The sequence below is a fragment of the Gobio gobio genome (assembly GCF_949357685.1).
Source record: "Gobio gobio genome assembly, chromosome: 14".
Classification (NCBI taxonomy): Eukaryota; Metazoa; Chordata; class Actinopteri; order Cypriniformes; family Gobionidae; genus Gobio; species Gobio gobio.
The window spans coordinates 16,892,893-16,908,614 of record NC_137107.1 but is presented as its reverse complement, the minus strand read 5'-3'; the positions used below and the strand labels follow the sequence as shown (position 1 = coordinate 16,908,614).

The 15,722-nt window shown below is 37.1% G+C and overlaps 1 protein-coding gene across 2 annotated transcripts in view; it reads left to right on the top strand.

Annotated features, from left to right (window-relative positions):
* The window catches only part of grk6 (G protein-coupled receptor kinase 6), a 73,501-nt gene that overhangs the window by 28,928 nt on the left and 28,851 nt on the right, over positions 1-15,722 (top strand). For both annotated transcript variants that reach the window (XR_013817938.1, XM_079835345.1), the window contains exon 3: positions 10,367-10,479. Coding sequence is in view for 1 of the 2 variants with exons in the window: in XM_079835345.1 (XP_079691471.1) it covers positions 10,367-10,479 (113 nt within the window). In the remaining variant the exon portion in view is untranslated. The remainder of the gene's footprint in view (positions 1-10,366; positions 10,480-15,722) is intronic.

Below are 15,722 nucleotides of genomic sequence, written 5' to 3'. Positions count from 1 at the left end.
ACTGTCCGCCATATTGAAACAAGTGAAAAACTGTTTTTTTCCCTACCCTTCCTTCAAATCTTGTTCAAAATCGCCTCAGATGATCTTTGGACCGAGCCGCACAGAAATGACCGAACGGATTTTTGAAATTTGCTACCGTTCTTGAGAAATTAATCTCTGAAGTTGACCTTGCCTGTGTATGTGTCTTTATGCTAGTTAGCTTAGCATGCTAATTGGTTGATTGCAAAATGTGCTTCTGTTCCAGACATTGAGTCTTTCTGAGATTGACCTAAACTGAATTTTTTAAATATTAAATGCTGTGCATTTATTTAAAAAAATCTTCATTTTGAGTCGATTCTCTCTAGAACTATGGAACTTCGGCAGACGGTCGAACACACACCTGCCCAGTGGCGCAACAAGATGAGAGACGGGTTCTTGAACCGGAGATATGGGGGTTCGAGTCCAGTGGGGGACAACTTTTTAAAATTGTCTCTGCATTGCGCGAAAGCCCTTTCGGGGCTTGGCCCTGTAAAACTGCTTCCAGTTGTTGTTGTTATTATTATAATTATTATTTTGTATATTCTGACTCATACCTAAAAGCTAATGAAGTTATGGCCAATACCATATAAAAGGCTAATATAAAAAATCTGTACTATTTTGTCTGAAATAAAATAATTAAAAATCAATTGTTTTAAATGCTACAATTTAGGCATGAGACATCACAGTATTATAATGTACAGTACGAAAAATGCTAAGCAGTGTTATTATTTAACGGATTTACTAGTTATAATTAATATGATTACTGTTTTTAAGCAAAAAGCATACACAATTGAATATCCAATATTGACCAATACCAATAAATAAAAAAATATCTAATAAAGGCTGATAACCAGTTATGATACTAATATATCATGCTTACCTTGTTTTCATTTGGCATGCTATATGATGAGGTGTTTTGAGTGTTTTTGGCATGATTTTCTATGGTTGCTACCAGGCGGTTTCTAAAAGGCCCAAGTCAAAAGAGTTGAGTATTCTGGCCCCTACATATGACTCTACATGTATGGGCATATAATATCATGCATCTGTTCATAAAAATATACAGTATAAGCACATCTCTTCTCAACAAGCTATGTTTTGAGTTATCATTCATGTTTGTTGCACTAACAGTGTGGGATGAGTTACGTGTTGAATTTACTACTTAGGGTTAAGTGTTTGTTCACATCCTAAGCCTGCGTGTAAGCAAAGCTGCAGTAATAGCGAGGTTCTCTTTGTAAACAGCACTGTTACTGTACAGTAGACATACCACAGATGCATAATTGAGGAGTGGGGTTTGGGGGGGGGTGGATTAAAAGTACCTATTAGTTTAAATTCAATCATATAATTTCCTCTGAGTTGGAGCCTAATTTATCCTAATGTCACCAGATTCTGCAAATGAGATGTGGTTTAGATGGGAATCAGCTGTGAGCCGCCCAGGAGTCTACTCTGGGGAAAACATTGCCGCTTGATGTTGAAGAAAAGCTTTCTCTGTTTCCCATTATCCTGTTATATTAGCATGGTACCTGACATAAGTTCATTGGTGAAACTGGTTCAAAAGGAAACTCCGTACCATGAATATTAATCAACTTGACTTGGGCAGGAAGTGAAACACTTGGTGTGTGTGCATTGTCCCATCTCAACGCCTGTGTCTTGCTCACTTACTTCCTGTTTCCTTTGTTATAATTACGGTCTCAAGCATTCCACGTTTGTTCTCTCTCTCTAAAACAGCTTCAGGTTTCTTTAGTTAGCTAATGGAGTTCTAATCTAATCTGAAACCCGTATTATTATTATTATTATTATTACTACTATTATGACCAATGCCATTACACTTTTGTGAATAATCCCATGTCTCATGTACGTTTGTGCCTTTTAAGTGTAACGAGAATCATGCTGGCTTCGCCTTAGGTGTCTGAAGAAGGAACTTGAGTGCAAAACCACAAACGAAGGATCAAACAATATAAACATTGAAATGAATGCTTAAAAGAGCGCAAGACATAAAGGGATGCTTTGGGCATCTCTTATTTTAAACCTTCCATGCCTGGGGTGTTCCCATCCCATTTAATGTGCTCCATTCAATAATGCCCCTCTTCATCATTTCACGTTGTGAACACGTCATATCTTGCCACATTGCTGCTAGGGTGGCTTAAGATCAGAGCATTCGATTTTTCTCCACTTTGTCAGAAGTATTATATCAAAATGTTCCTTACGGACAATTCTGTCCCTAAATAATTAAGCTTTCTCTTACAGGTTTTATGTATGATAATGTGCCTCACTGTGAACTGTGCCAAAGAACATTATGTACATTTCATATCTCAAGTGTCAAAACAACCTAAGAAACCAAATACCTTGAAGAATTACTATTATTAGCAAGAAGAACCAATCGTTAAGAGGTTCAATGACAAATCAGAATTTAACCCATTTACTTTCTTAAGTGCACGTTTTAGTTTAGTTTTCAGGATTATGTCATAGGCCAGATATGTGGGGAAAACATGTTAAAGGGTACATAACACACACAGTTTATTTTGTTAATCTTGAGAGTAGTATTGCATCCTTCAGATCTATGAAGAGTCTTTAGTTTTATACACACAATACATCATGGCATTTATCCCGGGATAACTTTCGATCCACTATACTTTCGTGTTGTTTACATTGTATTCACTTATAACCAGCAAAACACAGACATTTTATGCAGTTTCACTCACCGCCTGTGCGTAACGTTGATACGGTCAACCATCGGTCAAACGGTCAGCGGTTAACATCCCTACTCCCTGATCAGTGCCCTGACTACTAAACTATGGAGCTGATTGAGACACACCCTAAGTTTGTGTAAATTAAGTGGGCTAATCAGCTAATGGTTAGCAGGCTAATTTATGTACGGGTATGCTAATCTAGCAGGCTAATCTGTTAGTGGTATGCTACTGATTCTGTTACTGTAGCTTAATGATAAACCATAGAACGACAAATGTTTAAATTGATAATTTGTAGCTTCCGTTATTTAGTATAATGTGACCACTTAAGAGACATTTATTGTCATATTATCTTATTGTTATATGCTCTCATGGGTGAACTTGATCTTCATTTTTCATATGACTCAATTCCTGGGACGAAATTTTCTTCCTCGCCACAATCAACTGCAAACTGGTATTTAGGTCTGGCTCCATTCAACACTCATTTTCATGATCCAATCCTCCAAGGATAAAAACAAGTACTTTTTGTTTGACATGGAAATATAGTATCATTATGGAAGTAACATGGGTTGACTAATTGTTGGATTCTTCTGAAATGTTTTGAATAGAAATCACGACAAGATAGAAACATGTATGAACAATGCGGATAGATAAGAAGGTTCAGAGCCCCATTTTTCACATCTTTACGCAAGACAATGTTTCCACGCTTGTTCAGTCTTGTCTAATTGTTGTGTTTGGAATCCATTGGTGTTTTCCTGAAAAAGGTCATTCGGGAAAGCCTTGGGAATTTTTCGGCTTGTTTTATGTCAAATTGTGATGACATCACCTTAGGGAATTAAGAAAACATGTCTGCACTGACTTTTGTGAAAGGTCATGTTTGAATTGTTTGTACGAGAATGTGCTATTTTATTGCCATTGATTCGTAAGCTTAGAAGCGTCTACATGGCACTTCAGGCCAGACAACAGCAGATGTTCAGCCGTTTTTTTTTTTCTGTTTCAAAGCACAGCCTCTTGGGCTGGCACCTCAGGAAGCGCTCAGCTTCCGTGTTTAAATGCAAGGAACCAAAAAAACAACCTACACAGTAAATGACAACATGCCCAGAAGCAAACTCTAATCCACCCAGACACCTTGGCTTTTACTTTCTCTGCACACAGTTCTCTGCTACCAGACAGGAAGGCTAACTGATTTTCACTTTTGACAAAAACTAACCAATTCTACATGCATCCATGCCAATATACTGTATATTAAGACATTTAATATCCATGCCAATATACTGTGTGTATATATAATATATTTAATATCCATCCCAATGGTTTCCATGTCAGGCTCCAGTGGGCTTCTGTCTATATGGCTTTTGTGAGCCACCACCGCAACCATTAATGAGCCTTCAAATCAGTTTTATGACATTGACTACATTTCCCTGGCTGTATATTTGACTTTATCACAGAATTGCCCCCGCTAGCTAAACAATGACAAATGAAAGTCTAATATCACTTAGTGCTCTTGGAGATTTTAGCATGACGTTGACCTTGTTTGAACCAGCAAACAAACTCCATTCTGAAGCCCTGTTTAATATAAAATGTTCTCTGGCCTCAGTGTTAAATAAAATAGTTTTCATTGATTTTGACTCATGTAAACTTAAGTAAAATAAAATAAGAACACAGAAAACCTTTCTCTTCTACTTGCGCTTGAATGGTTTAAAAGTCCTTGAATATTTCAATTGTTTAGATTTAAAATGCATGCAAATGATAAACTTTTGTGACCAGTCAACTGCTCCAAACGTCTTTCACGCTGTGTAGGTGGTCCATATCTCCGAGCCCTGATTTTAGATTTTTCCCTGATAGTTTAGGTTTCTTGCTCCAAAATAGCCGTAATTTAGCTGTACATCACAATGTTTGTTTTCAGTAATATGCAGTGGCAAACTGTGTACTAATACACTAAATTGGATCCGTTTCAATTCCATGTTGACTTTAAAAAGAAGCTCACTGTGATTATCTTCCATCTCCTAACTCATTTGCCCATTTTCTAACAGGTCATGAAACCCCTCTGAGAATTAACAATGTGACAGAGCGAAACCCTCTTCCAAAGGCCAATCTCTCCATCTCTTCCGATAACTAACTCAAAGGAAGCCTTGTGACTCTATGAATGAAACCGTGTTACTGCTCATTTAATAATTTCCATAAAAATGGGCTTAGGGGGTCAAACCTGGTTTGTCTTTAAGGTTTTTAATGGTGTTGTATAATTGAAGACCACCCAAGAGGGGGAGGAGAGGAAGATAAAGCGGTCCCATTTTATGATCAATTATTAACAACATTTAATCACTCACTGTCATCTGGCTATAACTGAGACAGTTTGAAACTCATCACAAAAGCTTAAAGTAGTCCATCAGAAACCCATTGATGTAAACCACTGAACTAAATTGTGCACCACATATATTGTGTCATAAATTGCCTTTTTATGACAACAAACTGTATGACGTAATCAAGTAGCACCAAAAATGATTTGAACACTTACAACACAATTTAAATGCCACAATATAATACAATTTCAAAACACAATTATTTTAAAGAAATGGAGCTCAAATATACCCTTTAATCAGTACATTTCACAAAAAGATGTTTAGCTTTTAAAATATAAAAATAGATGCATTGTTCAGAAATGACTGAAAATCAGGGATGAGTCACGATTTTCGAATATTCGATTAGTTGATTTAATTCTAGAATATCGAATAGGTTGCGCGATTATCGTTTAAAAAAATGTTTTCGGTGCTGATGTGGTGGTGACGCGTTCATGTAACCAGTGGGTGGCACTGCCAATAACGCACCTAAAAGCTGTCAATCAACTTACAGGGCACGTTTGCTGCGGTCCGAGCTTGATTCTTCCCTGCACCTCCAACTCTAACCAACTGAAAATTAAAAGTTGCGATTTTCTACACCTATTTGGCTAGGAACTTCTTTCTCATTCCTGCGTAATAGTCGCGGATCTTCGCGGCCGTACCATGGCTGCAGCGGCGCAATGATTCGTTGGTATTCTGTGAAACATGGTGGTAGTATACACCTTCGACTTACTATCACAGCCCGTTACAACACACAGAACCATGGCTAATCACACAGGTAAATCCGCAACACAATTTGTCGGCTGCAAGCCTGAAACTTTCTCTGCAACTACACAAACTTAGTGCCGGTCACATTGAAAGTTACCTAGCTGGGGGCTACTTTCATGCGCTGCGTAATATCATTGTGCTGCTGCAGCCATGGTACGGCCGCGAAGATCCGCGACTATTACGCAGGAATGAGAAAGTAGTTCCTAGCCATATGGGTGTAGAAAATCGCAACTTTTCATTTTCAGTTGGTGTTAGCACACGATGTAACTGTAGAAGAGTCAAGTTTTAAATAGGAAAAATATTTAAAGTGTCCTCATTTTTTGAATGAGATGCTAATGGAATGATCAGAATCAATGATGTAAGCTAAGCTATGCTAAAAGGGCTACCGCCAGATGCAAAGATCGGCTGAATGGATTCAAAAACGGTAAAACTCAACTATTTAACTGTAGGGGACTTGTAAAATGAGCCCTTTTTTCAAAAAAAGTGGAGTGTTCCTTTAACACTACCATCCCTTACATGTATGTTATTGAACTAATGACATTGCAATCGGCTAAAACTCATGCGGTGGTTACTTTTCTTCCTGATCAAGTGCGTACCCGAGTATTGCTTTCACATTCACACAAATCGCGGCACAGTTAGAGTGCAACTGAACTCAGGTTGTGGATTCTCGGGTTCGGTATCTCAGTGCGCACCAAGCTCTGTATGAAAGCTTTCACATTAGCAATTTTTCATACTATCCGTACCCGATTTTGAACTAAACTGCCAGTGTAAAAACACCCTGAAACCACAGAAGAAGAACACATTGTCTCACACTGTAGACTTGCGTGGCATATAACGGTTATGGTAACTCGGGGCAATGTCAAATAAGTCATATTTCAGCATGTTACAATACTTATATGGCTTCAGTTAATATAGCCTACTCCCTAATGAATTAAACAGTTTGTTATCATACAGATTGAGAGCGTGAATGGTCTCTCTCCCTCCCTCCCTCTCTCTCTCTGTTTATATGTGTGTAGCCTATACATGCGTGCAAGAGTTGCGATTTTTGAATAATCGAATAATTCTCAGCGGTCATCGAATATTATTTTAGCTTGAAATGCCCATCCCTATACTGAAAATAATCAACAAGTAGCTCATGAAAAGTGACGCTTTGAGAAAGGTTCTAGCATAATTTGTTTGCAGATGGCACTTGGTTTGATGTTTGGGCTTAAGTGCCCAAATACTTTTTGGGTCCTGTGTTTACAATATTTTTGTTTGGATAAATATTAAAGTCCCCCTGTAGTCAATAATTGTATCCCTTAAAACTCATCTTTGATAACAACTATTGCATATTTAAAAAACAAATTCCTGTGAATAAAATGTATTCATGCCTTAAAATGATACATGGCATTAGTTGTCATGTGTGATGTGTCAAGTTTGATTAAGCAAAAGTATGAACATAAGAGCAGAGGGCAATATTTTCAGTGAATAATGCCATAAATGTAAAGGGTTAGTTCACCCAAAAATGAAAATTAGCCCATGATTTACTCACCCTCAAGTCATCCTAGGTGTATATGACATTCTTCTTTCTGACGAATACAAACAGTTATATTAAAAAATGTCCTGGCTCTTCCGAGCTTTATAATGACAGTGAATGTTGCTCTGTTTTTGAAGTCCATAAAAGTGCATCTATATCCATCATAACTGCTCCACACGGCTCCAGGGGCCGTCGGACCGGAAGTTAGAAATTGTACTTTATAAAGTTTTAAATATGGATATTTTCCTTACACAAACGCATCGCTTCACTTCAGAAGGCCTTTATTAACCCCCGGAGCCGTGTGGAGCAGTTATATGGTGGATAGATGCACTTTTATACACCTAGGATGGCTTGAGGGTGAGTAAATCATGGGCTAATTTTCATTTTTGGGTGAACTAACCCATGAAGTCACAAAGTTTAAATATGGCCTCAGAAGCTTTCTGATATAGCATACTAGTTGATTTATTGTGCTTTTTTGTCATTTGACAGCCTACAAACATTTCCTACATTGAATGGAAAAGAGCTGTGTAAAGATTCTTCAAAATGTCTTTGTCCTACACAAAATAATAAAGAAATAAACATGAGTTTCCTAAGGAGGGTTAGTAAATGAGAAGCAACAGGATCTCCACAATGTATGGTGGTGGCCACTTCAAATTTTCAGCAGTAAATCTGAAGACAAATATTTCTCTTAAGAGATCTCATCTGCTCTAATTAAAACAAGAGTGTATCAAGAGCAATAATGCTGATTGTTATCTGGAGTCTGTACAGCTTAATTTTACATAGTACAGCTTTGCGCTTTGTGCCAGCAGCATTATGAAGGAGCTGTAAGCTCTCTCCATGTATTTATGCGGCATTGCTATCAATACCAGCCTCCTACACACTGCCTCTATATTGCTGCAGGTCCACACACTCCCATTTGCCTCTGTGTAATTCCTGCTGTCTCTTTGCATATACCTGAGCAGCAAATGCAAATCTCAGCCACTGGCCACAGCCTTCCCACTCTGTTCCCTTCAATGCATTCTGTCATAATCACACTCATTTCAACCACTCCATCAGGTGTGTGGCCAGAGACGTGGTCTAGAGTAGCTGTTACAGTCAGAGCCTTGTGGTTTTGAATTTTGCCTCACTGGCTATGTTACTGCAAGGCTGAAGTAATTGCATGTTAGGCTATACTTTCTTTATCTCAAATTGAAAGATCTATATTCATTTGGGCTACTAATCGACCGACATTTGCCTGTTTTGAGTTTATTGGCTGGTAATTGTGAATTTCTGTTTGGAATGTTTTTGGTAGATTTTGAGTAATTATTGTGTTAAATAAGTGTTTTTTTTATTTCAGATATTCCTTATACAACAAACAAACAACATAAAATGTATTAATTTAATAAATTAAATTGTCTTACATAATTATCTGCATTACATTGACCATTGGCCACCCTGATCTTTAGGTCAGTGGTTCTTAATTGGTGCTCCATAAAATAAAATGAAATTTTAAATTTAAATAAAATATATTATTTTAATTAAATGTGTAAAAACTAAATGTTTAAATAAAATGTAATTATTTTTAATTAAAATATATGTTATGTTAATTTTAACATTATTTTGAATTAAAATAAAATGAAATTTTAAATTGAATTAATATTTATAAAATTAAATTACATTCTAACATTTGAGAGCAGTAGCCACTAAGTTCTACAGATTGCGGCATCAGCAACTAATTTGGTAGTGCTGGCAAGGTGGGGGGGAAATTCATTTAATAATAAAATGACTATTGTTTGCATTAATAAGTGCTAATATTACATGTCTATTTCTAGGAAATGCACATTTGACAGTAAAGCACTGAGCTTGAGTTGAAATGCAGATAAAAAATTACAGTAACAGGCAAAAAGCTATTTTTTTGTAGAGAAAAAAAAAAGTATATACTGTATTATCACATTTGAATGGGATATTTAGAGCTTTGAAGTGCTGGAAAAAGTGTGAAGAACTTGAAAGTCCTTGAAAAGTGCTTGAATTTCACTATCAAAAGGTTGTATGAAACCTGAAATTAATAATATAAAAACATTCGACTTTTTCTGCCACAATACCATGATTACATTTAATCCATGGTGAATGTTGGTGATTTGTGGACTGAAAAGCCTTCTATAACTCAATGTTTCTCCTGATTTTTTTGTCAGCGCTATTTGATCTGATATGGTTTATAACAGAGAATTTTTTTGCTGAATTTGAATGCTTCTCCCTTGATCTGCAGTGATGTTAATAATACTGCTTTCTTACTGGATCTACCAGCACAGTGTTGTAACGGTGTCGCGTGATCGAGATCGGCCCGCGAGTAAAACTGTTCTGAGCTCGCGCTGCGCTGTCTAGTATTCCTCTGAGCTGATAAACTGTCCGCACTGTACAGCTCAAATAAGTAGCACGGTTTCATTTTGCAGTCTCAATGCTCAGTGCTCAATGATTTTTGCACATTGTTGGGCTTCTGCGGTTCATGAAAATATTAAAACATTTCAATGTTTGATTTTTATGTTTGCTTTGTTTACACGTAACAATTTTGGTACTGTGTTGGGGGTCACCACTTGATTTTTCAGTGTAAAACCCTCAAGCAAAACATGCTGATCTAGATATCAATATATTGGCCATTGCAAAACCCGTTCGACCACTACTCTGGATGCAAGTACAATGCATTTTCTTTGAATTTGGCTTAAACGCAACAGCTTTACCAATCCTGGGGTGTGCCTTTGATATTTTGAAGATGTTGTCGATGTTATTATCCATTTTGTTGTGGTCAGCTAATGGTTTCGTCTCTTCAGTTTCCTTTCCAAAGCAAAAAGAAGAGAGGAAAGTGCTATTGATTTTTATTGTATTCATTGATTGTCCCAAATGATATTTACTCATTCTCTTCTCTCTCTCTCTCTCTCTCTCTCTCTCTCTCTCTCTCTCTCTCTCTCTCTCTCTCTCTCTCTCTCTCTCTCTCTTTGTGCGTGTGTGTGCTTAACTCCACCTTTTCAAAGCCCTTAGTCACTGTGTTTCATGTTGCTCTCTTTCCACAGAGAAAGACTACAACAGCCTTTGTGAGAGGCAGCCAATCGGACGCTTTCTATTCCGTCAGTTCTGCGATACCAGGCCGGAGTTAAGGCGCTGTATAAAATTCTTGGATGCTGTGGTGAGAAGCAGACCACTAATTATTCTTCACTTTAAAGACAAAACATGTTTGTTCCCTCCACTTTCATCTGCAAAACCGCCTGCCTTGAGTACAGTGAAATTAACAAGTTAAGGCTAGTACTGGGGCAACTACAGGAATAACTTTGGCCCCTGCCCTACCCTAACCCTGACCCATAATATACTGTGAGGTCAGTGTGGTTTTTAGGTACACCTATGTAGAATTTTAAAACTGGTTATGATTGTCATTGCTAAAAGCTACAGCTATAGAAAGAGCCTTTAAGGACGATACCTATAAAGTTATAATTATCATTCTATGAGAATAAGGAAGTCCACACACCACAGCAATACAATGACAACACAGAGGAACGATATCATGGGAATCACATTCCGAACAATTTTTTCCAGATGATCAAAGATAAAAACATACATAAATATATGAGTAATTTGCACTAAAAACAGACCTGCCCGAAAACTCTTCTCCGGATTCACAAATGCTTTGTAAACTTCAGATTTGATAGTTAAAATAGTGTATCTTAACGAATTCCAATCATTTGTAAATAGGGCGCACGTTCACACTCATTCACAATTAGCATGATTTCTGGTCATGAATTACAACTACATTCATTTTTTGTATAGTAATGTTGTGGGATATTTGGACTCTCTTCCCAGATTTGGCTCCAGTATATTGCAACAAAATGCAAAAGAGACTAATTGGCCATATGCCTTAAAAAGTATTCAATGAAAGTGTAAGCTAGAAGACAAATACTACTGGTGCTCATAATTAATATAAATAATTAAAATTAAAACGGACTATCCAGCTGTTTTCAGTCATTTTTTTATAAAGAATTTTTGTCACTATTAGTTAACTAATAATTGTGTTATTATATGAAATTAATAGCTAAAAGATTACATACAATAGTGGCCAAAAGTGATGTCCTGTCTAGGCAAATTGACATTTCATTCTTCCAAAAAAATATCAAGCATTTTGTAAGCATATTACGTAGTTATGCTTGGAGTAATTTTTTTTATTTGTGACAACGCAATGAAACATGCCAAATTGTGCAGACATAATATGGAAAAAAGATGACAGAGGATATTTGTAGTATAAATATTTGTATTTCAAGCCCTTATTTAGTTTTCTAAAATATAAAATGAAGCATTTCTTTGAATACATTGTTTTCATGGCAAAAGTTTACGGTAACTCTTTAGAATAAGGGTCATTAGTTAACATTAGTTAACTACATTAGTTAACATGAACTAATAGTGAACTGCACTTATAAAGCATTTATTTATCTTTGTTAATGTTAATTTCAACATTTACTAATGCTTTATTAAAATCTTGTTAACATTAGTTAATGCAGTGTGAACTAACATGAACAAACCATGAACAGCTGGATTTATATTAACTAACGTTAACAAAGATGAACAAATACAGTAACAAATGTATTGCTCATGTTTAGTTCATGTTAGTTAATACATTAACTAATGTTAACTAAAGTTCTAAAGTGTTACCAAGTTTACTAATCGTTTAGTGATTGTCGAACATGAATGAGTGAATTCAAGGCAAATTTTTATTACGCAAAACTGTATTTATTATAAGCGAGTCTCTTTTGAACCTCACTAAAGGAATGTGCATGGCTGGTTGCCACTAAAAAACAGCTACAGATAAAGGAGCAAACAATCATCTAAATCAGACTGTACTTTGCTGTTTGGTGATTGTGCAACATCAAAGAATCCAACTGATATGTCAGATATATGTAGGTTATAAATTGTTTTAGGTTCTTCTCATAATGTAAGCGCATGTTATTACTTCGTGAAAACCAATGAAAAAAGAGAAAATAAAAGTATAACATATGACTGTACTATATATACTAAATATAATGCTAAAATTGCTGAACCATTTATGTTAAATATGGTCTGAAAAATCTACAGAAATTTGAGTCTGGAGAAGTATGGAATTTTAAAATGAAAAATGTGTAGGAACCCTGGTTAATGCGTTAACTAAGGATAACAAACAAGGCTTTACTGTAAAGTGTTACCAAAATAATGAACATGCAAAAACAAAAGAGACCAGCAAATTAATATCTGATTAAGTTTTGGTCAACGTATGCTTTTCCCTGAGCTTTTTGTTTTTCTATTCATTTTGTTTTTGTAAAGTAAAGTAAAAACTGTTTGCCGTTTTTGACAAATAATTTTGTCAGATTAATACCTTAACCAAGTTTAATGTTTTGTTCTTCCCTCATACTTAAAAGATATTAATCTAACTTGTATGGTCATTAAAAAAACAAATCCCCTGTGGACATCACTTTTGGACACTACTGTATATGGGCAAAAAAAAGTACAAAATGTAAAATATTATTATGGTAGATAGTGTCGTCAAATGCAGAGTCATCTAGTCATCATCTTCAGTTTGCCTAAAATAATATCTTGCTTACTGATGCAACCCTCTTTCCCTGATTGATGGAACGGAGGGGTTATGTCTAAAACTGACAAATGGGGTCTCACTTGGTTGCCCCGATCACCTCTTAGTTGTAGAAAAACGACCATTGGAATTCGCAAGTTGAATTTGCATGCCAAGCCACTCCCACGTACATATGGGTATATAGCCACAGCCACTGAACTGTGTTACGAGTGTTGGAGACGCAGATGCGTGCTCTTGTGGCAACTGCTCTCATGCAGTCATAACCTACCCAGCGGCCCACGTAAGCCCAAAGAATAATAGTCCTCCATGTCAACGGATGGAAGGGACAAGGCTTACCATGAAGACGGTCGTAGCTGCCATTCCTTTAGTGTTTACTCCACAGAAAGAGTGCTTTGGTTCTCTATTCCCATTTTTTTTTTTAGCCATGGTAAATGGACTGCATTTATATAGCGCTTTTTAACAGACCAATGGCCATCCAAAGCGCTTTACACATTGCCTCACATTCACCCATTCACACACCGCATACCGAGAAGATGCTCTGCACAGGGGAGAGCTTGCTCTTCTCCCAGTTGACCCGAAGCCTCAGATGGCTGAGGTGCTAGAGCAACAGGTCCCTGTGTTTGCATACCATATCTAGAGAGCTAGTAAGTTCAGAATGCGAATGCCCACTTCCCTTAGTGGGGCAAGGGCATGAGGATGCGTTTCTGCAATAGTATCTTTAACAGGAGCTTGTGAAGGCCCCGGTTCAAGACTCACAGATCCAAGATCAGCCGCAATCTACCGCCTTTCTTGGGTGCGATAAAGTACGGGCTGGTACTTCATCAGCAAGGAGCCTGAGAAGCATAGTGTCCCAAAGTAGAGGCAGTGAGTGTCAACTTTATTTATATAGCGCTTTTTTACAATGCAGATTTGTGTGTGGTGTGGCTCTTACATAGCTCCATAGTTCCTGCGAGGGACTGGCTTGGGAAACGCAAACTCCCGGTCTGTGGCGAAAGAAGGGGGCTGTGAGTGAGGAAGCAGAGCCCTGGGAAGCCCTCGGCAACGAGCAGACTTGGGACCCGCCCGCGGCAGCCTGGTGATGGTGGTATCACTCCAGGGCAGGAAGTGTTTAATGACCTCTGCTTTTTGACTGCTGAGAAACTGGGACTAGCCCGCTCACCACTGTAACCCTCAGGTATCCCAGAGTGTTAACCTGATTAACCAGCTGGGTAACAGCAGAGGGGACTCGTGCCTTCATGAGGAAGGAGAGTCGCGACCACAATGCCGACATGGTCATGCTCACACGTTGAGAGTATGAACCATCAGCGAATGCCATCTCAGCATGCTCGCGGCCCCTGACTAGTGTGAGACAGCGATCGTGGGCATCAGATTAGCACAGGAAATGACCGCATCAAGAAACACACGGACGGAAAGACATCTTTTAAAAGATGCTCGCCGCCTGAGCTTTCTCTTTTAGAGAAATCTGCTCATATACTGTATACCCACCGTGTAGGTACGGGGGAGTAGCTTGCCATGCAAATTCCACTCGCCAATTCTATTGTCCGTTTTTTCTACAACTCAGAGGTGATTGGGGCTCCCAAGTGAGACCCCATTTGTCAGTCTTCGACAGGGTGTCGAATTTGACTGACAGAAAGGGAACAAAAATGTCTAGATGTTTTATGTGTGCTTTGGAGCAGGTGTACATTTCTGTGTACCAACTACCATTTTGAAAATATAAACACTTTCATGAACACCGGACTTAACATAAAGCATGTGCATATAATAAATAAAACGTTATCGACCTTTGGTGTGAACGCTAATATAATATTGTTATAGTTAACCATATTAATATTAACGAGTTGTTAGTTTAGCAACCTTTTGCTTTGTTTGGACAGTAATCTACTTGCCCTGCAAATATTTTCATCTGCCAAAAAAAACACACAAAAAAGTATAACTTTTTAAAATATTTTGATATAATTTTATATTTACATTTTAAAATTTAAAATAAATGTACAATAATTTAAAATGAATGGAAGTAATTTAACAAGCATTTAAATATTATTTATTATACAGTTTTCACACTTTTTTCATCAAACATTTAGTTTTCTATAAAACTAACATTTTTTGTAATATCTGTACATTTTTATTATTGTAATTTAACAAATTCATAAACACTTTTATAAGTAATGAAATTAATTAACTTTTAAAAGTAAAACAGATTGTGATTGGTTTGTATTTTTCAAAACATTCTAACTGAGGCTATGTTATGTTATGTTAGCCAGTGGCAGTTAATACATTAAAAAATTAAAAAGTTTCACAGAAAACGAAATGTTTGCAAGGCATAAAAGTATTTATATAGTCAACAAATGTAAGGTATAGCGCTGACCCAATAAAGAAAGTGATATTTCCTTCAAGTGGACTCTACACAGACCATCATTATTGTTGAGTTGCTGCTTATATGTATAGCTTTTCATTTCCATCAATTATGAGCTTTCTTTTCTGTTAGAATGCAGCCTTATAAGGGACATATAATACCTGCAGACAATAAATAGCAAGGTAGCACATAAGATTGTAGATTCATTTCACTACTAATTCTGTTCATAAAACATCTTCTGAGCCCCCTTCATTGCCTGCCTCTTTTTGTTTGCCTCCACCCCTTTCAGAAGTCGGGCGACCCAGCTCTGAACAAGAATGCTGGGGTCACATTTGCACCACTACCAGCAAGTTTAGCCTGAATTTCTTTTGCACGCCCATAACTTTAATGTTATAGTAGCAAGCACAAGATTTAAGATTCGTTATTATATAGCTTGACACACTGGCCTTAGAGATAAAATTACATTCAA